We start from the raw sequence: 21,758 nt of genomic DNA on the forward strand, positions 1-21,758 counted from the left end.
GCAGGGCTTTCCGCTTTCTTTGCCAAGTGGCTTGCTACCCAATGCCCTTTACGCACAATGGGTTGGCATGTCTGGATGCAGATGACACACCAACCCTCACTGTAGATTGTTGGTTATCAGGGTGGGTTGTTTTGAGGAAAAATAACCCATCCTGATAAGATTGGTCTGGGTTTACACAACACGCTAACCCATCGTGGGGAGTCACCCATGATGGGTTAATTTGTTGTGCAAATCCAGTCACTATGATTCTGTGAATGTGTGCATACCTTCCTCTGGGTTTCCAGCAGTTCCAGGTTTCACAAATCTTTCCACAAATTTTTCAGTCAGAAAAACTGTTCATATTAAGTGAACCTTTTAAAGATCTTATTTGTGTAACACATTACCAAAGAGGATTTGGACTCTGTCCTTTAAAAAAACATTGTCCACTTTTTCTCCTTAGAAATGAGAGTCGGAGTGCTGTTCGCATCAAAGTGTTGTATGTTCTGTCATTTGTCCTGAGTGTCAACAGACAGTTTTATGAGGTGGGTCTTCCTTTTATTCTGGGAATTTTGGTGGTGTTAAGTGCAATCAGAAACTCATCACTCCTGGAAAAAAAAACCTTCTTTAAAGAAAAGTAGGCAAAATGGTGGCCTTCTTGCCTTTGCTGCCAGCTTCCTGGAATGCTACTTACTCCCACTTTCTCAGCTTTCTCTCCGTTCTCAGCTTTCTCTTCTCAATACCCTCCAATTTGGTTTCCCCTACCAGTAGTCCACTGTAACCTTGCTTAAAATCATTGAGCTCCTCTCTGCATTTTAATATCTTTGGTCACTTTCTCCTACTTGATTCCCTGCATGCCCTAGGTCTGTGATACTGCCTTAGCTAGTTCTCTTCCTACCTGTCTAATTGTTTTTTCAATGTTCCATAGGGGGAAACTCTTCCTCTGCTTTCCTTCACTCTTTTGGGGTCCCTCGGGACTCTATATGTGACCCTTGGCACTTCTTTGTACACACTGTCCCTGGGTGACCTCATCAAATCCCATGGCTTTCAGTACCACTTGTATGCAGATGACATCCAGCTCTATCTCTCTGCCCAAGAACTGTCCCCCTTGCTCCAAACCCACATCTCCAACTGAGTCTTTGACATTTCTGCTTGAATGCTTTGTTGCTGTCATCTCAAACTCAATGTGTCCAAGACCGAACTTCCCATCTTTACTTCCAAGCACTCCTTTCCTTGTACACTTTCCTAAACTATTGACAGTTCCAACCACACTGTTGAACAGATGCGTAGCCTTGGCTTTATATTTCACTCCTCTATCTCCTTTGCTCCCCATATTCTAACCAGCTGTGAATTCACTTATAGGATTATCATCTAGCCCACATTTTAAGCAGTTTGCTAACCAAAAGATCTTGAGGAACTTGTTACATGCTTTGCTGAAAACTCATCTGTACTCACCTCAGTACCTTGACCACAGCAACCTTCTCCTCTCTGGTCTTCTGTTGTCTCACCTTGGTCCCTTCACCTCTGTTCAGCATTTTGCTACCCAAATCGTTCACCTCTCTCCAATCACATGATACCCATCCTTAAATCCCTGCTCTGGTTTCCTGCCTGCTCCCAGATCCAACACAAGCACCTTGCCCTTCAAAGCCCTCCATGGCCTTGATATCCCCTTATCTCTCCATTCTTATATCCTGCTACGTCCCTGCCTGTGATCCTCAGTCCTTCAGCTCCACCACCCTCCACAGGGCTCCTGCTCCCGTCAAAGATTTCACCCTGTCTCTCTTGCTGCCTCGTATGCCTGGAACTGCCTCTCAGAACACCTGCATGATGGCATCTCTCTTACTTAAAAAAAAAAAATCAAAACCAACCTTTTTGCGACGCCTTTGGCACAACCTCCATGCTTTACTGTATCTAAGCTAAGCACCTGTAACTGAAAACTAAGCTGTTCAGAATTCTGTACTCGTGCAATAGAATTTGATAGAACTGTTGTGCATGTGAAAGACAGAGATTGTGCCTGACTGTGGAGACTGAAGCATGTTAAGAGTAACCAGTTTGCATCACATGATCTTGAGTCTAACAAGACTTTCTCTTGGTTTGCCAGCCAATCAAACAAGCAACCTTTAGACCAGTCTACCGTAGCTAGCTCACAAAAATCTTGTCCTGTTGCAGGAGGAGTTGATTAATCTGGTGGTTATCTCCCAGCTGGCTCACATCCCAGAAGATAAGGACCACCAAGTCCGCAAACTGGCCACTCAATTGCTGGTGGATCTGGCTGAGGGTTGCAACACCCATCACTTTAACAGTTTGCTGGATATCATAGAGAAGGTGAGGCAGCTGTTGGTTCAGCAGGAGTTCCTTTGATTCCAGGAAGGGCAGAAAGCAGGGGAGCAAATATTGCTTTGGTTAGGGGTCTGTACTGTGAATTCAACATGCTCTGCTGATGCAACTTTCCAGTTTGATTTTGTAAAGCTGGGAGTGCTTTACAGTGGGGATGACAGTGTGAAGTTTTGGTAATTATCTAAAGATCTTCACCTGGCATGTGACACATCTAATCTTGCATTGGGCTATCAGTTTCACTGGTAGAGCAGCGTAGAAGGTCACAGGTAGATTTCCTACCTTCTCCAGTGTGTCGTAGTGGCCGAGACACTGAGCTGTGAACCAGGATACACGTGGGCTCAAATTGCACCTCTGCCATGGACTCCCTCGATGGCCTTAGGCAAACCCCAGCCTCTGATAAGGGGATGACCATGGCCCTTCCTTACAGGGGTGTTGAAAAGAATGGTTGAGAATGTCTGTGAGCTGCTTTGGACTCTCCAAATTGCCATATAAATGCCAATTATTAAATCAGTCAGAAAGCTAAGCAGGGAGAGCCTCCATCTCAGCACCTGGCATTTAAATAATACTGTCTTGGGGGGCTGCTGCTAACCTATCCTTGGTAACACAGGGATGGGGGCAGCCGGCCTCACTTGGTATAAGCCAGCTACACATGTAATAGATATCTAAAAATACAGCCAAGCACTGCTGTCTTAAGAAGGAGCGACATCCCCTGAGACCACATTCCCTCTGGAGAAATTGATCGGGAACCGACATGCACTAGTGGTTGGGGAGGCCAGAACCAAAGCTGGCTGGGGGCAGAGCGCCCCAAATGCTGTTGCTATCATGCATGCACACGCACACATCCCTTCATTCCCCAGCTGCCCTGCCCCCTCAAGCAACAATTGGCTTTTTTAAAAAGCTTCCACTGGCGCTCGTGGGAACTTTTTTGAGCTCTAAGTGCTGTGGTTCTGGGGGCGAGGAAGTGATGTCATGGTCCAGGGGTTCCCCACCCCTCCTCTAGATCTGAGCAGGATGCAGTTAGTCAGAAAAGGAGCAACGAAACAGAGGCTTAAAATTACTTTAGGTAAACGTTTTTAGTGCAGAAATGTGTAAAAGCTTTAGAAGTGGCCAGTTGGTCTAAGTCGTAGGCTCCAGGGGAAGGTTTACAGCTGTGTTGTATATCCTTACGTTTTGCACTACTCTGCTCTTGCCAGAGGTAGCTTCCACTTGACATAATAGGCATGGGACTTATTCTTGCATTCCCACCACTTCGTAATCCTTGTAATCACAGGCAGCGGCCCTCAGCAAAGACTGTTTGCTCTCTTCCTGAACAGGTTGCTTCACACTCCCTGCTGCCTTCTGCTGAACTGGAGGAAAGAGACCTGCTCTCTTACTCTGCCTCTTTAGAGGATGTGAAGACTGCAGTGCTGGGCTTACTGGTCATTCTCCAGGTAAACGTCACCTTGAAAGGCTAGACTGTTTGCATGTGATGGTTTTTCTCAGGATTTTCCATGTAAACATTAATAAGCTGCTTTACCATTCTTTCTATGTTTGTCTATAGTGATCGCAATTCCAGCTTGACAGAATCTTCCTCTCCTCTTTTCAGACAAAATTGTACAGTTTGCCTGCCAGCCACGCCACCCGTGTCTATGAGATGCTGGTCCTTCACATTCAGCTCCACTATAAATATAAGTACAGCCTCCCAATTGCCAGCAGCATCCGGCTGCAGGTGAGAATGCATCCATCTACCTGATCCCAGAACAAAAGACTTGCAGGAAAGATAAAGGAAAGGAGAGAACCGACTGCAAACGGTGCTTTGTGTTGCTTGCTGGTGGATGTTGCTACTCATTTTGCAGAATTCTGTTCTGATTTTGCTAGTCCTGGGCAGAGGCAAGAAGTGACACAGGGCACCACACTTCCAAGCATATCTCCATGGCTGTTACAGCTAGAAGCTTGCTGTGGGGTGTGTTTTTTTCTTTTAAATGAAAGCTGATATTTCGAGGAAGTTGAAACTGCTCAGTACTTCCATAGTGCGCTTTTTTCTCCACTCTCACAGAATGATACCACAGTCCTACCTATAAAGGACTATACTGCCTTCCTTCTGTCCCATCACAAAATATAATGTTTCGCTCCGATGGAAGCGGGCATTCAGTGATGGGTGACTCCTCCTATCCAGCAGTGGAGGCAGCATTTGTAGAAATTTAATTTGCATGTCTCTGTCTGTTCCTCTCTCTGTCCCTCTCTCTATACATACATACATACATATATATATACATGCATACATACACACACGTGTTCGTGTGTATGAATACATAAATAAAAATTGGTGTCTTCCTAGGCATTACTTGGAGCAATGTATTAGTTTTACAACAATCCTGTAGGGTAGGGTAGAATTTCACAGTGAGGCCTCAAACCTGATTTCTTTACATCCAACCCCCAAACTAGCCAGTGCCTTCCACTGAGAATGACTGTTTGAGATTAGCAACTGTGCACTAAATCCAGGCAGCCAGGGTCTAGCAGGACAGGAACCTTTTTTCTCTCAAGGAATGCAGTCACTTGGGTGTTCTGTTGGGCTCCACATGCCAACAGTGGGTGGGGCCAGGGCTATCCCCTTCTCTCATTATCCAGCCAGACTGACTTTTGTTCATGTGATCATGGTGCCTTACTGGGTCGGCTCTGTGGGATGGGGGTTGGGGGCGCTGTGCTACAGTGGTTCTGCTCCTGCTTGCAGGGCCGATTCCAGAGAGTGGTATTGGGGGATTCCTGTTCTACCCCATGGCTATTAAGCTGTGGGGTAGCATAGGGTTCTATTCTATCCCCCATGCTGTTCAACATCTATATGAAGCTGTTGGGTGAGGTCATTAGGAGTTTTGCGGTGGGGTGTCACCAGTTTGTTGATGATGCTCAGTTCTATTTCTCCTTGTCGGAGTCAGCTGGGGCGGTGAAGGTGCTGGACCAGTGCCTGGAGGCTGTAATGGGCTGGGTTAGGGCCAATAAACTGAAGCTGAATACCGACAAGACAGAAGCGCTGTGGATTGGTTGTTCCCAAGTCTGGGAAGTGGGTAAGCAACCTGTCCTGGATGGGGTTGCACTCCCCCTGAAGGAGCAGGTGTGTAGCTTGAGAGTACTCCTAGATCCATTTCTGTCACTGGAGCCCCAGGTGGACTCCATGGCCCGGAGTACTTGGGGCCAGCTTCGGCTGATCCACCAGCTACAGCCTTTCCTGGACAGGAATAACCTAGCCACAATAGTGCACACAATGGTAACTTCCCAGTTAGACTACCGCAGTGCACTTTATGTGGGGCTGCCCTTGAAGATGACTCAGAAGTTGCAGCTAGTGCAAAATGCAGCAGCTAGACTGTTGACCGGAACAACTTGCGAAGATCACATAACACCAGTCTCAAAGAAATTGCACTGACTGCTGATACGCTTCCAGTTGGCATTCAAGATGCTAGTGATGACATTTAAAGCCCTAAGGGGCTTGGGACCTCAATATCTGAGGGAACGCCTCCCCCTATATATGCCTGCCCAAGGACTGAGATCAGTTGGAGGAGCCCTCCTCTGCATCCCACCAGTGTGAGACATAAACTACGGTGGGACGTGGGAGAGGGCTTTTTCTGCTGTGGCACCCTGGTTGTGGAATGCCCTCCCCTTGGAGGCCCAGTTGGCACAGACATTGGTTTCACTTTGGCGCCAAGTTAAAACATGGCTTTTTAGCAAAGCCTCTGAGGGCTAAATGCATTCCCTAAAGTAGCACACTGTTTTAACTGTTTTATTGTTTTAGATTTTAAATTGGTATTCGCTTGCTTAATGGTTTGATAAGTTTTTAGCTATTTAAATTATTTATTGTTTTATACTGTCTAAACTGATTTTATCTGTACGCTGCCCTGATATCCTAATGATATAGGGCGGGATATAAATGCTTTAAATAAATGAATAAATATCCCTCTCTCCCCTTTTTAATTCACAATTTCACAGATCCAAGTAGTCAGCTGCATGCCTTTCAAGCATTCCTTGCAGGATCTGATTAAAGCAAACCCTTGGGGATCCCTCTCATTCTGCTTGTCAAAACTTTTGACTCAAAGAATCCTCAGTGTACACTGCACTGATTTACAGCACAGTTCCACCCCAGCGACCCTTCTCAGAGTCTCAGTTCTCCATGTTTCTCTCCATTTTGGCTTTTTTCTCTGCATTCTCATCAGGGCTCATGTTGTAGCAACATTCTCCATCCCCTCCTCTTCTCTGTGTCTCTCTCTCACACATACACGCACGCGTGTGAATTCGAGGAGGAAGGGTTGGTCTTGAGGGGCAAGTCCTGAGGGTCACCATGGGACTTGCAGTCCCTAGATGGTCTGTTGCAGCAGGGAATGCAGGCTCTGAAGCAAGTCTCTGTGGAAGCCTTCATTGTGGTGCTGGCTGCATAGGGAGTTGAGAAAGCTGGAGGATGAGAAGCTGATGACAGGATCTGTTCCTCTTCCCCCAGCTCACTTGGCTCCATTTGCTGCCAGGCATGGATGGGTGGATGAGAGGAGGAGGGGTCAGGGCTGCGAAGGAGGAAGCCACGGGCCAGACCCAAGTGCGCCCCAGGCCAGTGGTTTTCCACTCCTGGCCTATAGAGAGGAGAGTCTTAGTTGCTGTCCTGCTCTGAGGGACCTCCTTGCTCTTTGAAAGCTTCCTGGAGCCTGTTCGTCTTTCAGAACCATTGCAGGGCTCCTTGGTTTGGGTTGAGAAAGTCTTTGTGTATAGCTTGGCTTGGCATGCTTGGGAAATCCAGGGATGATGGTTTCTTCTTTTTCTTCAGGTATTTGATTTCTTGCTCTCGCTCCGGGCCGACTCCCTCCATCGACTGGGCCTGCCCACCAAAGACAGCCTCGTGAGATTCAGCCCCTCCTGCCTCTGTGACTTCGTGTATGTTTCTTTTGGTAGCAGCCTGCCTCTCTTTCCAAAATGCTTCTGCTGCGTTCTCACCTCAGGCTCCCTAGAAAAGCCCCCGCGGGAGCCCTGCCTGCCGTTTGGAAAAGGGTGCTTTAAGGCCTTTGTTGTACATTCTCAAGGTGCCTTTCATCTGATGCCATACTGATCATTTTTCTCCTCTTCCATGACAGGGAGCCTGAGAAAAAACCTGCTGGGACCCTCTCTCCTCCCTCTGGAAGTCCTAGTGTGCCCCCGCAGAGCACAGCCATCCGTACGGGCCATTTACCATACTCTCTGCTCTTTGGAGTCCTCCTGCAGTGCTTGAAGCAAGTGAGTGATGAACCAAAATGTAAGGACTTGGTCTCAGGTTAGAGATCTGAGTTCTTAATGCCAGGCAGTATTGCACTGAAATGGAAAGGCCACAAGCTGAAGTGCAATTGGCAACGTGACCCTTGAGTTCAGTGGCGGCATTTGGTAATAAAAGTTCTTTCCCCCCGTCTGCATACGAACTTCATCATTTGCTGTCAAATAGCAGGAGTGTCACTTTGGAGCAATGTTCTGTATAGTGGCTGAAGAGACTAAGCTATGAATCAGGAGGTCCGCAATTTGAATCTCACTTATGTTCTCCTCCCCCCCCCCCCTTCACAAATCTACAATATGGGGATGATAATACTGATTTAGACTGCAGCAGTGTTGTAAGGATTACAATTAGATAATTGTTGTTTTTTTATATTAAAATGTATACCCCTCTTCTGGTGAGGAGCCTCGTGTGGTGCAGAGTGGTAGGCGGCAGTATTGCAACCGCAACTCTCCCCACGACCCGCGTTCGATCCCAGCGGAAGCCGGGTCTCGGGTAGCCGGCTCGGGTCGACTCAGCCCTCCATCCTCCCGAGGTCGGTAAAATGAGGACCCAGCTTGCTGGGGGAAAGGTAGTCACGACTGGGGAAGGCAATGGCAAACCACCCCGCTACAGTCTGCCATGAAAACGCCAGCAAAAGCGGCGTCCCTCTAGGAGTCAGCAGTGATTCGGTGCTTGCACAGGAGGAACCTTTCCCTTTTTCCTCTTCTGGTGTTTATGTACCTCTTAGGGTGGGTAAGAATAACTAAAACCATAATGAAATACAATAAAATTCCAAGAGAATATATAACATCACAGCTACTGATGGGGGCAGAAACCAAAACATTCAGCTCTAAATATATGTGCCCAGAAACAAACTGGAAATCAGCACAGCCTTTGCAGGACAGGTGCAATATTTTCCTGTAAGTGAGCACCTGCTAGCACTCTTGCTGCTGCATTCTGGACCAGTTGCAGTTTCCAAAGACTCTTCAAACATAACCTTGTATAAAGCGAGTTGCAATAATCCAGTCTAGGTGTAACTAAGGCATGTGTCACTGCGGCCAGGTCTGACCTGCAACTGGCGCACCAGCCTAAGCTGGACATAGGCGCTCCTGGCTACAGCCACCACCTGCACATCCAGGTGCAAAGCTGAGCCCAGAAGCATCCCCAGACTGCAAACCTGATTCCTCAAGGGGGGTGCTCTCTCATGCGGAAAGGCTGAATTCCTATTCCAGAGTCTGTCTGTCTTGCCTCAGTTTATTAGCTCTCATTCAGTCCATTCCTGTGAAGTGCTTTGACCACTTGTAACCACTGTACAAATCTAAAGTATTCTTCTTCTTCTTCTTCACAGGCTCTGGCATTCCTGGTCATGTAAAGAGTTTATTTATTTTGAGAGTTTTATCTCATTTCCTGGCATTATTCCTGAAGTGTCTTACAAAAGGAAGAGAAAACATACACAAATGCATAATGTGCATAAAAAGCATTACATGGTTTAAAGCCTAATGAAAATAAGCAGTCAAGAAGCTGCTAACTAAAAACATAATTCACATTGGAAAAGAACGGTCCAACTAGGAATGGGAAAACTAGGAGCTGCCTTTATACTAAGAGTCCATCTGTTGTTACTGGCAGTGAATCTCTAGGGTCTCAGGCAGAGGTCTTCCCCAGCCCAGCTCTCTGGAAATTCTAGGGACTGAACCTGCCACCTTAACTGTACAAAGCATGTAATCAGGAGCTGAGCTACAGCTCTTTCTGTGGTACTCTTGAACTTGACCATTTCTTTAACCTCCCTTTTCTCTGCCTTTCCAGGAGACAGACTGGAAGGTATTGAGGCTGGTTCTGAACAAGTTACCCAAGTCTCTGCAGTATAAAGTACTTTACTTAACATCCCCTTGCAACATCGATCAGCTGTCTTCTGCCCTCTGCTCGATGGTAAGAGCCTGTCTTCCCCTTAGGTGCTTCAGGTTTGGCTGGCTTTGACCTAAGCCTCAGCATTCCTTCCCTACTGCCTTTTAATGATGCCATCAGAGCATCCAGTCAGAGCAGCAAGGGCCACATAAGGAGAATTTGATGGCTGTCCTCTCGTTGTGGAGCTCCCTTGTGAAAGCCCATCAATGCATTTTGGGGAAGTGTTGCAAGATCTTTCCACCTTTGTTGTGGGAAGCCAATTGTTCTGTTCATGCTGGTCCCTGAAAAGCAAGAAACATGCATGTGACTATCCAGGCACTTCTGCCCCTTGCCTGGTCGGTGGAGCAGTGCCTCTTGCCTGCTGCATTTTTGGCTCTGGCCCGAACCCTCGCTCTGGCTTTTCGCTCCAGCTCCTTCCTGCTCCATCAACTAAACGGAGGTGGGAAGACACACACTCTAGGCCAGCATCTAGGTCTGGCTATCCTGGCTTTGGCCACATTTTGGTTTAGAGTTTAGGTGTTCTTGACAGGTCAGGTTGCTTCACCCGCAAAAGACTAGTGCAGGGCTGAGGGAAAGGGCCAGAAAAGGGCAGTTCAAGTGATCTGAGCATCTGTCCAGATGCTCAGCTGAGAAGAAAACGGTGCATTTGTAGGAGTGACAATGAAATGACACTTAATTGGTCATTTTTGTGTATAATAACTTTGTGTGTGTGTTCTGCTAGCTTACAGACAAGAAGATGACTGAGCGCCTACGGGGCATCCCAGAAGGACTGTCCCGTAATGATTTGCACCTGGCTGTGGTTCCGGTGTTGACTGCTTTGATCTCTTACCACAATTACCTGGACAAAAGCAAGCAGGTATAGCATGCAGGGGTCAGTGGGTTTCAGTGCTCTGTAATAATAGCTTTTCCCATGCTATTAAAAGGACACGTCTACAAAATAAGAAAATATGGGCTAATTTGAATTTGACCTTTCTTGGCAGATTAAAACCATATTAAAAACAAAATGTAGAATTCTGCTTATAACTGCCTGTAACACATTGGAACTTAACGTATTGGCACCGATTCTACTTTATGTTGTGCCTGCCTCCCATGTAACCATCTTGTTCTCTCCACCCAGCGAGAGATGGTTTATTGCCTGGAGCATGGCCTGATCTACCGTTGTGCCAACCAGTGTGTCGTAGCTCTGTCCATCTGTAGTGTTGAGATGCCAGATATTATCATCAAGGCCTTGCCGGTCCTGATAGTCAAACTGACTCATATTTCAGCTACGGCCAATATGGCCATTCCCCTCTTGGAGTTTCTTTCAAGTAAGTTGCGGTCTCTAGTTCTTTCTCTTCTGGGTTGGGAGGAAAGCACAAGAGGGGAAGGGGCCTTTGCTTCATCTCTGTCTGCAGCTTTTGAAGACGCACCACTCTTAGGTGCATGAAGTGGCTCACACTGGAATGTTTTGCACACTAGCCCCCACCCCCAGTGCCAGAACACAACCTGCTGTAGAAAGTCTCCTTGGTTCTGCAAGTGCTTTGCAATGCAACAGATGGGGACCGGGGGCGGGGGGGGGGGGCTGGTGCTGAAGAAGCCCAAGCCCAAAACCCCCCTTGGCATGTGGAACTAGTTGGGTCATTCTTTGGATTGAGGCCCGTATCTCTAACGAGAGGACTGGACTGTAGCAGCACAAGATGGGAGGAAGCATGTGTAGATTGGGGGCATTTTAATCTGGCCCCAAAGAAACCCCTGTAGAGAAGGGGGGTGCATGTGGGGAGTGGGCCTATGCCAGCTCTCTTGCTTGCAAGCTGACTTTACTGTTTTTCCTCTTCTTCCAATGGAAATATTCCAGCATTGGCCCGACTGCCTCACCTCTACAGGAATTTTGCAGCTGAGCAGTATGCCAGCGTATTTGCTATCTCCTTGCCCTACACAAACCCCTCCAAGTAAGTTGATGGGGGGATACCCTGAATGATTTATACTTCTTTGCAGAAGAGAACCTGGCATTGTTTTATTGAAGTGCTTTTGAGTTGGGTCTCCAGCCCTGTTTCCCTCTGGTCGTCTCATCCCCCAAACAGAATGTTAAGCTTGAATGTCCCAACCCCATCATGCCAGGTCCAGAGGAGCAGAAAGGCTCAGCCCCCATTCCTCCTCGTGTGAATGCAAGGTGGGGTGGGGGGCTTGGTGGTGCCAAGGATCCCCAGCAGGTTCTTATATTCTGGCACTTGTGTGCTCTTCGCATGCACAAACGCCAGCCAGTAAACTGGAACCAGGAGGCATGGGAGAGCTCTGTTTAAGCTTTGTTCTGTGGCAGTGTCTCTGGTTCTCCAGTGCGTACTATGGGTTGTGTGCTTTTGCCTGGCTTCTTTTATTTTTTCAGTCTTTAATGGGGAGTTTTGTGTGCCTTTCCATGACGGTGCAGTGCAGTTTGTTAAAACCATTAAGACGCTCCCTTAACTATTTTCCAGGTTTAACCAGTATATCGTGTGCCTGGCACACCATGTTATAGCCATGTGGTTTATCAAGTGCCGCCTTCCCTTTCGGAAAGACTTTGTTCCCTATATTACCAAGGTAAGCTTGTTACGTTGCATCTGAGAAATACGGAGGAAGGTGTAACAGGCCAAATGGGAGCACGTGCATACTACAGGACCACCCTGGGCTGTACAGCGAGCCCTTCTTCTGGAGCATGGCACCCAGTGCCATGCCACCACAGAGCCATGCAGAGCCAGAGCGTTTCAGTGGCGTGGTTGCAGGGGGCTTCTGAATGTTGCTCCAGCCAAAGGGCTTGCCAGGCTGGAGGCGGCTTGTTCGTACAGAGCCACCATTAGCAAGAACGGTTAAAGTGTGGGTTAAAGTGTGGAGGAATTTGCTTGGGGACAGGCTCTAGATGCAGCTTTCTCCAACCACACAACCTCCAGATGCCTTGGACAACAACTGCCATCATCCCTGACCACTGGCTGGAGTTCATGGGAGATGTAGTCCAAAACATTGGGAGGGCTGGGCTAGAAGCTCTTCAGGGTTATGTTCAACATTGTGAGCCCTCTTTGTGTTTCCTTTGTGGCAGGGCTTGCGGTCGAATGTCCTCCTCTCCTTTGATGACACCCCAGAGAAAGACAGCTTCCGGGCTCGTAGTACCAGTCTGAATGAAAGACCAAAGAGGTAAGTTGCTCCTGGTTACAGAAGGGAAGGCAGCAGTTTGAAGTGTTGTTATATAACAATATCTTTCCCCCGGTGATGGTTGCCTTATTGGAGCAACTACAGCATTTCTGATAACCCGAAAGTGAAGTTTCATATTAATAAAGCAGTCCGATCTTGTTCAAGTTATAGTCCAGGTCCTTTCTGCTGCAAGGACATGGTTGATCACTCAGACCAGTTACAAGGACCTTGTTTTGCCTCCTTTTATCATATAATGGCTAAGCAACTGCCATTAAGGCCCCTTTAGCCAACATTTCCACAGGACCTTTTAACATTTTGTAAGGTTTTTAACACCAAACTGGAGACTTCTTTATCCCAAGTCCTTAAAATCTGCAAATACATAATAATTTGTTTTAAAAAATTAAGGTTACTTGAACAGCATTGAAGTTGTTTGCATTTACTGAGTTTTATTTCACTGTCAGCTGGTAGTGTTTCTACTTTAGCTGACACTGCTTGAGGAAAAAGAAATGTCAGCCCCATGTTCATTATCCATGAAATGACAGACACAACAGTCTTTGGATAGGGGATTAGTCTTGGAATCTGCTATTAGTAGTGTGGAGTTTTATCGCAATTTCATCTCCTGACCTGGCTGTGTCATTAGACTTGGAAAACCAGTGTGGTGCTTGAAGCAGAGTTCTGAATTGGGGTGACCCAGGTTCATATCACTGCTGGGCTGTGGAGATCATGGTTGGGGGAGGGGGAGTCATTTAGAACTGGCCTTGGTCCATATATTTGGGCAGCACTGTTTTCGCCTTTTCTTTCAAAGCGATAACCAAATTCCTGAAGCATAGATTTTTTCCAGCAGTATCTGTGAGGTTCCAAATGGATATAGCGTGTCTTTCAGTGCAGTACTGTACATTGTACTGTGTCTGAACATTAAAGCACAGTTGGTAGGACTCCAACTTCCATTAGTTACAAACTGGATCCTACACTTTTCCAGTCAGCTTTTTTTGTGTTTACCATTTTCTTTTATGTTGTAACTCCATCACCACCACCCTGCCTTGGCATTCATAATTTCTCTAAGTTGGAATACTATTGATTCATAAAATTGTTCTGCTAGCAGTTTTCAAAATAGCACCACTGTTGTTCTTGATGTTGTAATAGCCAGAAACTGTTAACATCCAGCCACAGATGCCTTTTAGCTGAAACTTCAGGAACCCTAAAAGGCATCTTCATTTGAATGTTAACAGTTTGTATGATTTGCTTCTAGTCAGAAAACGCATAAGAAATCTCCAAGTGTGTGCTGCAGTGTAAAGCTAGGAATAAATTTGAGCCAGGGCCCAGTCTTGGAACCCCACTTGCATTTTCAGGGCAGCTCAGGCACATAACATGTGAACGGATTAACGCATTTTGTGTTTGTGCTTTTAGCAGGAAGCACGTTCTCTCAGCTCATGATGTTTTCCTCAGACGTGGCTACAGTGAGATCCAGGAGTATACACTAGAACATAACAGGGTCATTCACCTAAGGGAACTTACATACCTCATAGTTATGTGATTTTGTTTGGGTCAAGACACTTCACAATAGGAAAATAGAAGAAATTATTACCTTCAGTGTTTCACGTTGTGCTGAGCTTGCCCCAGGAATCTGCTTCAGAAGTTGTGATGGGGCAGCTTTCTCTCTTGTAGGTTAGTTGAGGCTGATTTTTGTGAAGTGTACCTCTGAACTTATGCAGAGTGCACTCTCTGCCACGACATTTGTTTTGCTCATCCAGGCCACTGTAGTATTCCAACTGCCACTTTCAGCTTTGGTCTTAATTTGTGCTAATTTCATCTGGGTTTTTTTTGTAACATTTATTAATCTGGGGCAGAGTGGGGAGGTGTTGGCTTTCTGTTGACTTTTGTTTTTGAAATGTTTATGCTTTTGAGTTTTGCTTACTGTTTTTAATCCCCCACCCCTTTTGGCATCCTTCCTTTTGTTTTGTTTTTATATCACCTTCTGGGACTTTTGTGGCCTTTCAACTTCCATCCTTCCAATGATTTCCTTCCTGTGCAATCACATCTCTTTGTGTGGGGTCTTGGTGCTGCTTCACCCTAGTAGTTTTAAAATAGCCAAAAATGCCAGGCAAAGCTTGAATAACTCTCCTCCTGTGAAAGAGCTGAAAGAACCCTCTGCTGTTGATGCCTTCCGGTCCCGCAGCATCAGTGTGTCTGACCATGCAGCCCACAGGTAGTGATGCTTGGAAAGGGGAGGTCTGAGAGCAAGGTGGTCTCTGGGCCATTTTGCTTGCTCTGATGGGGGTGGGGTGGGGATTTGCATGCTGGGATTCTTGCATGACGTCCTCAGAATTGAGGCCCGCCCATCATATTAGCTTCGCAAGTGCTTTGTTGCATGTTTACCGTAAAAGGCCACAGTTATGCTGCTGCAAGGTTGGTTTGGTTGTATGACTCCATGCAGCTGTTTGGCCCAGATCTCTCTCATTGTTGAGGGTATGAGAGGTTGCAGTCAGTTTTGGTTTGACCCTTTTAAAATGGTTGCTATTCCAAAGGCAGACTTTAAAGTATTCACATTGCTGGCAGTGTTGGCTAATAGTGTGTTTTATAGGACAGTTGTCACAAGCCTGTTTAGCTACGGGATGAAATAGAAGTTAACTTTAACACATGGAACAAGAGACCTCTTGATATAAAGTAACTTGCTCTGTGCTGTCCCACAAACGTCTATAGCTCAGTGTACTGCTTAAGCGATACAAAGCGATGGAGACATCTAGAATACGTCTAGGTCATATACAGTGCAGTCCTAACACTGGCTCTAAAAGCATAGTTTGCAGATCAGGAGCGGGCTTCAGGAATATGCATTCCTCCTTCTACCAGAGCACCACATCTACCCAGTTGCTTACCAACATTGAAGCTATCTATGGTTTCCTCTTAAACCAGAATTTGAAACCATGGTTCGCAAACAGGTTAAGATGGAACCATGGTTAATGGTAACCATGACTAGGGTTGTTGCAGTTGTCATGGCAACTAAGCCATGGCTAATAAGGGGAGGACTTGCTCTGGCGAAGAGAAGGAATATTAATTCCTGTGGCTGGATTCTGATTTACAGACCCTGGTTTGAGAGGAGTCAGCATTATATCCACACTGTCTCAGAGAATATTATCTGAAGATAATGTCCATTGTGGTCCTTCTGTTTCTTCTTGGCTGTTCAGACTACATTTTTGGGACCCTAGCTGGGGAGGGACTGGAAGGCTTCATTGTTACCTGAAAATGAATGTCCCGGCCTCTGCAAAAATAAATCTTATTGTGGCTGAACTGCAAGCACAAATATTTTCCCTTGGTTGGGACGATATTTTCACAAGAAGCAGAACTGCAAAACTGGATGCTGTGTAACATACATTTAGTCTTTGAAAGCGCTGTACCCAGTGCATTCTCATTCTCTTGAGTGGTTTTTGGAAAAATCTTATTTAGATGGAAAATATGGGAACTAAACAATTGGATAATCACTGGCTAAGGATGCCAAGGATGAAAGACATTATTATGTGGAAAACAGGAAGATGAGAAGCAACCAAACAGCTTTGCAAATTACTGTGAGGGGAGCAGTCTCTCTTTTCTTTCTTTCTTTGTTTTTAAACAAAGATATTACAGAGCAGCCTGTGTTGGGACAGTTGGCAATTTCTCACACACTTGCTTCCAGTGACTGAAAGGAAGAGCTAGATACTGGTTTTCATTCAGAAAGAATGAGTCGTGCAAGAGAGCCCCCCCCCCCCACAACATGCATAAACCTGATCATGCTCCCCTAGCCGAATGCAGGCAAAAGTAGGTCTTGTCCAGGTTATGCTGCAGTCCACAAAGTTTAGATGTGCATTGGGGAACAACCAAAGTCCATCCAAGTGCAAGCCAGTAAGAAGCCTGGCATGGGTCACATATAACCCCTGACATGAGAGAGAATGATGCCACTGGTGTCAGAGAGCCACCAGTGCAGATCCGTGGACTTGAGGCAGTGGGGCTGTGCGTTTAATAACTTTACATTAAAACGAACCACAGTTGGGAGGCAGAATTGCTTTATATCAATGGGACTGCTCGTTTTAGATGTATCCCGTATTTTGGGGGCCACTGATTCCTTTGGTCCTTCTGTTACTGTCCTGTAGTTAACTTCCTATTACTTGACATTCATTTTTACATTTTTAACTAATAATCTGATTTGATAATCTTGAACTTGCAAGTCCCTAGTCAGCAGCTATATTTCTTGGAGGCCTGCTTAGAAATGGAGTCAAAGACTGACTACCCACCCATGAAAGTGACCTTTTTGCAATAGATGCCATTCCTTCTTCTGGCAATGTAGGGGTCAGGCAGTGCTATTCTAAGCAAATAAAATAGCTCACTATTCTCCATCCCATATTTTAAGGCGCACAGTCTCTCACATTCATGACTCAGGATTTCAGGGTGGCCCCATCAATCAACTTTGCGGGATGGCCATTGTAGAATTAATTAAATGGATTCCAGAATAAAACAGCTGAGCTTCCCCCAGCCTGTTGCATGCCTTAGAGATCACTCGGTGACTAGCCAGCTTTTTCATTTGTTGTGATCTGGCAAAACTCTAATTGACTTCTTTCAGCCGGATACAGACCTCCATCACCAGTTCCAGCCTGGGATCTGCTGATGAGAATTCGATGGCCCAGGCAGACGACAACCTGAAAAATCTGCACTTGGAGCTCACGGAGACCTGCCTTGATATGATGGCCCGATACGTCTTTTCAAACTTCACAGCTGTGCCCAAAAGGTTGAAGCTATTGCTCTAAGTCTGGGTTCCTAAGTCTGTTTGCCCTTTCCCTCTCACCCCTCCTCCTCTCACCCCACACCTGAGCCATAGTTGATTCTATAGTACCCCAACTGCTTTGGTGACTTATTTGTTCTGGACTCAGTGTAAAGTGCTGGTCCCTGGCTGTTAAGGCTTTAAAACTGACCTTAGGTTCGCTTTCTCCCATATGAAGCTTAACACTCGGCTCACTGGCCCATCTCTACTGAACATGTGACTGCCTGGTACCAGGGGCAAGGCCACCTTGGTGGTGCTGCCACAATTGTGGAGTCTTCTCCCCGGGGAGATCCAGCAGACTCCTCTACCTGTTTTTAGGGGGCTTTTGAAAATCTTATTTAGGCATTTGATATTATTTGTATTTTTCTAATGCTGTTGATTGTTTGCTGGCTGTGGTTTTTTAGACTGATATTTATTTTTCATGGTAGAACTTGGGGTCAGTTGAACTGATTTTGAAATAGGACTGACAAGCAAACATTCTTCACACTACGTGGAACTAATTTCTGGAATTGTGAGCCAGTCTGGTGTAGTGGTTAGGGTGTTGGACTGGGACTCGGGAGACCCGGGTTCTAGTCCCCACTCGGCCATGAAGCTCACTGGGTGACTTTGGGCCAGTCAGTGACTCTCAGCCTAACCCGCCTCACAGGGTTGTTTTGAGGATAAAACGGAGAGGAGGAGGAGGACCATGGAAGCCACCTTGGGTTCCTTGCAAGAAGAAAAAAGATGGGATATAAATGTAATAATAAATAATGCATTCACTACTAAAGATGTGTTGATGGTCAGTAGCTTATACAGCATTAAAAAGACTAAGATGAGAGAGATCTATCCATTAATCTGTTTGTTAGCCATGATGGTGACATGTTCAGAGGCAATATACCTCTAGTGGGGAGTGGGCTTATGGCTGGCCACCACTGGGCAGAGAATGCTGAATTAGAATGGCTCTTTGGCCAGCTCCAGCAAGGCAGTTCTTGGGTTCTTTTAGTTCATTGTCTGTGTTTCCCTGATGCTTCTAGGTCTCCAGTGGGAGAGTTCCTCCTGGCTGGGGGGAGGACCAAGACGTGGCTGGTGGGCAACAAGCTAGTGACAATCACTACAAGTGTTGGGACGGGAACAAGGTCTCTCCTGGGCCTTGACTCCGGGGAACTACAGAACAGCACAGAGTCAAGGTGAGCCTAGTGCATCTCTCACCCTTTGCAAGCGCTTTTTTTTTAGTAAAAAGAGAAGAGGCTGGAAAAATAGTTTTTTTTGTACTATTAGAAATCTGTGGGTTGTGTGGAAGGAAGCAGGGGCAGAAAAATATTGGGTGCTGTGTCAACTTTAAAATTTTTGGCTGGCTGTGTGTGTGGGCCGGTGACATTTTTAGATGGACCAACCAGAGGTCTTTAAGGCCTTCCCCTCCTCAAGGAAGGGATGGTGCCTGGGAGGGGTGAGTTGGTACTTAGTTGGAACAAGTTGCTGCCTGGGACCTCTCCGCTGTGCTGCAGCATCCAGTCTGCTTTGCCCGGTGGGCTTCTTGTCAAAGTCAGGACAGCACAGTATCCAACAGAGAATTCTGCTTGTACGTACTAACTTACATTGCTGTATCTTCATATTTAAGGTAGATTCCATGTCACAAACCAAAAAGAATGATTTTACTTGCTTGCTTGGCTCAGCCAGTGGTTCTGACATATGAACATATGAAGCTGAGTCAGGCCCCTGGCCCATCTAGCCCAGTATTTTCTACTCTGACTAGCATCGGCTGTCCAGGGTCTCAGCCTTTCCCACTGTTCCTACCTGATCCTTTTGACTGGAGATTCCAGGGAATGAACATGGAACCTTCTGCATGGAAGGCGTGTGCTCTGCCAGCGCGCTTTGGCCCTGTCCTGGTTCAGGTGGTATCAAGGCAGAGAAACTAGAATCCAGCCAATGTCATTGGTGAAAGCAGTCCAAAGACGGTCCAGGCAAACAGGGTCCTACAGGAGCAAGGTAGCCAGGGAAGATGGAGCTGGAGAAACAGAAGTTGTCCTAGCAACTCTTGACCTGGAATGGAAGGCTTTTAAGCCTGAGCATTCAGAGCCTTGCCCAGGGTACAGCTGCAGGTTGTCAGAGCCCTTGAATGTTACAGTCTTGCTTACAAGGAGTTTTATTCATGAGTAATCCTTTACTCATGAGGAGTCTTGTTACTTAGGCAGGTACTTCATCTGAGCCTGCACCTTTAGATGCCTGTCTCCCTTAGGCTAGGTGGTGGTTCGACTTCCACCTCTGATTCAGAAGGTGGGGGAAGTTCTCTGCATCTCAAGGGAATGATTTGGGTGCCATCTTTCCCAAGAGCCCAGAATCCCCCTTGAAGCAGGCTGCTCCTCTGAGATGTTTAGCTCGGGGAGCTCTAGATCATCCTCCAAAGAGGATTATTTCAGAGGGAGCACATCAGGCCCCTTCCCACAAGCCAGCAGAGACTTCTTAATGAATCAGCTGTGTTTTGCTTTTGATTCCCAGTTCAGACCACATCTTGCAAGTGAGACAGACAAAAGAGGCCCCGGCCAAACTTGAGTCTCAAGCTGGTCCACAGGTGGTTCGAACCCGCAACCGAGTCAGGTCAATGTCTGGTAAGGACACCCCTCCCCCCGGATTCTGTGTGATGTTTCAGACCACAGGGCATGCCTGGATAACATGTCTGGGTTCAAGCTAAGCTATTGTAAAAATGGTTGTTCCCAGGGCCAAGTGGGGTTTGCCTTGCATCTTCCACTGAGCGGACAATCTTACTGTAAGACTTAAATGGCAAAGTAGACATTACTCTGAAATAATATTTGGCTGAAAGCTTTGGGCTTAAGTTTAACCTGCAACTAGTCTTTTGGCAGTAGCAAAAATGTGTTGAGAGTCTTCAGCTTTATCAGATCTTCAGACATTAGGATTCTCCAGTGGCTCCAGGCTGGGGGGCATTCTTTAGTTTGCTGACAATCTGAATGCACCTGTGATGACACCAGGTTGTCCTGTCCTCCTCTCCTGGGGGCCTTTTCAGTACTTGTCCAAGCAGACTGAGTTTGTCCAGCGAGCTGAAGGTTCCCCACCTTTGCCATACGTGGAAGGAATTCACACAGGAAGGAAACACCTAGACCTGCTTTAACCAGTGATGCTAGGACAGGGGCCCGAGGCCTCCATGCCTGCTTTCCTAGACCTCTTGCAGGGTGACCTAGACCTGACTCTTGTCCAGCACCTTACATAGAAGGGTGGTTGCATTGGGGTCCATCATGCTGTAGTGCAGATGGCAACCTCCAGGCCCCATGCTGCCCTCACCTTCCCTCTGTACGCCCCCTCATGTGCCCCCCCATACTTTTCTGCTGGAGCATCATCTAGCACTGAGACCAGAATTCGCTTGCACTTCCTAGGAAGCTTAGCAACATTCTTGGATGTCTGGGGGGCAGCGGGAGTGAGAGGAAGAGGGGCAGAGGGAAGTTGTGTGCAAGGATTCAGAGGGGAGGAATTGTGTGTCTGTGTAGGTGGGAAAGAGCATGTGTGTGTGTGTGTGAGGATGTCTGTCTCTGAGGGGTGGGTTTGTGTGTGTGGGGAATGTGTGTGAGAGGGAGGGGTGGTGTTTGTGTATCCCAGCCACCAATGTGGCCCTCCACCTGAAGAAGGTTGCCCACCCCTGCTAGTTAGAGGGAAGGATGAGCCCACGTCATTTCGCTTAGGTTCTTCTCGGTGACTGCTTATGTTCTTTCAGCCTTGAATCAACACAGGCCCCTCCGTAACACATTCTGATCTCTCTTCTTCATCCCCAATGCTCCTTTGCTGCACAGGTGGCCATGCTTTACGGGCTGGTGCATTTGATAGCTCTGCCTCCCATTTCCCAACCAGCTCAGGGCCCCAAGGATCGCAGGGTTCTCCTGCTCCTGCTGCTCGGACAGAAAAAGCTGTTCCTGGTGCTCTGCAGAAGGAAAAGGCAAACCTGGCAGCTTACGTTCCCCTGCTAACCCAAGGCTGGGCAGAAATACTGGTGCGGAGACCAACAGGTAGGCTGTGCCAAAGGCGCCTGGGTCTGGTACTGGGAAGAAAGCCCATTTCCATGTTGATGAGCATGAAGAACTTGTTGTTGTTGCCCTGATGTCACGCTGGGAAGCGTTATGGGCACCTTTTCGTGCAGTGTCTCTGTTGCTGCCCTTCGTTATGTCGCAACATGGGCAAGCGGTTCAGTTCTCGCAGCCTGGTGAGAAGGGTATGGCTACACTGATAACGCAGCTGGCGTTGGTAGAGTGCTCCTTCCCTTACAGCTCTGCTTTTCAAGCTGTGTTTGGGGGAGCGCCAGGGTTCCCCAGCTGGCCAAGTGTTCCCCAGCAAGAAAACCAGTGACAGGGGACAGCCCTTCGTGAAAGACCGCTTGCCCGCCACTGCCAGTTCTATCCTGCAGTG

The 21,758-nt window shown here is 47.1% G+C and overlaps 1 protein-coding gene across 6 annotated transcripts in view; it reads left to right on the forward strand.

Annotated features, from left to right (window-relative positions):
• Positions 1 to 21,758, forward strand: part of TSC2 (TSC complex subunit 2) — a 62,194-nt gene that overhangs the window by 23,804 nt on the left and 16,632 nt on the right. For 3 of the 6 annotated variants that reach the window (XR_014785622.1, XM_084819023.1, XM_084819021.1), the window contains exons 14-30: positions 440 to 521; positions 2,146 to 2,301; positions 3,627 to 3,743; positions 3,899 to 4,021; positions 7,094 to 7,200; positions 7,398 to 7,536; positions 9,350 to 9,472; positions 10,170 to 10,304; positions 10,566 to 10,755; positions 11,283 to 11,376; positions 11,899 to 12,001; positions 12,495 to 12,589; positions 14,664 to 14,792; positions 17,175 to 17,339; positions 18,386 to 18,538; positions 19,848 to 19,957; positions 21,149 to 21,361. Coding sequence is in view for 5 of the 6 variants with exons in the window: in XM_084819023.1 (XP_084675149.1) it covers positions 440 to 521; positions 2,146 to 2,301; positions 3,627 to 3,743; positions 3,899 to 4,021; positions 7,094 to 7,200; positions 7,398 to 7,536; positions 9,350 to 9,472; positions 10,170 to 10,304; positions 10,566 to 10,755; positions 11,283 to 11,376; positions 11,899 to 12,001; positions 12,495 to 12,589; positions 14,664 to 14,792; positions 17,175 to 17,339; positions 18,386 to 18,538; positions 19,848 to 19,957; positions 21,149 to 21,361 (2,234 nt within the window). In the remaining variant the exon portion in view is untranslated. Of the gene's footprint in view, positions 1 to 439; positions 522 to 2,145; positions 2,302 to 3,626; positions 3,744 to 3,898; positions 4,022 to 7,093; positions 7,201 to 7,397; positions 7,537 to 9,349; positions 9,473 to 10,169; positions 10,305 to 10,565; positions 10,756 to 11,282; positions 11,377 to 11,898; positions 12,002 to 12,494; positions 12,590 to 14,660; positions 14,793 to 17,174; positions 17,340 to 18,385; positions 18,539 to 19,847; positions 19,958 to 21,148; positions 21,362 to 21,758 lie in introns of all 6 variants that reach the window. The other 3 variants (XM_084819025.1, XM_084819024.1, XM_084819022.1) reach the window with 2 other exon arrangements.

This window comes from Heloderma suspectum, chromosome 12, assembly GCF_057233095.1.
Source record: "Heloderma suspectum isolate Gila_16-S chromosome 12, 16-S_ref, whole genome shotgun sequence".
Classification (NCBI taxonomy): domain Eukaryota; kingdom Metazoa; phylum Chordata; class Lepidosauria; order Squamata; family Helodermatidae; genus Heloderma; species Heloderma suspectum.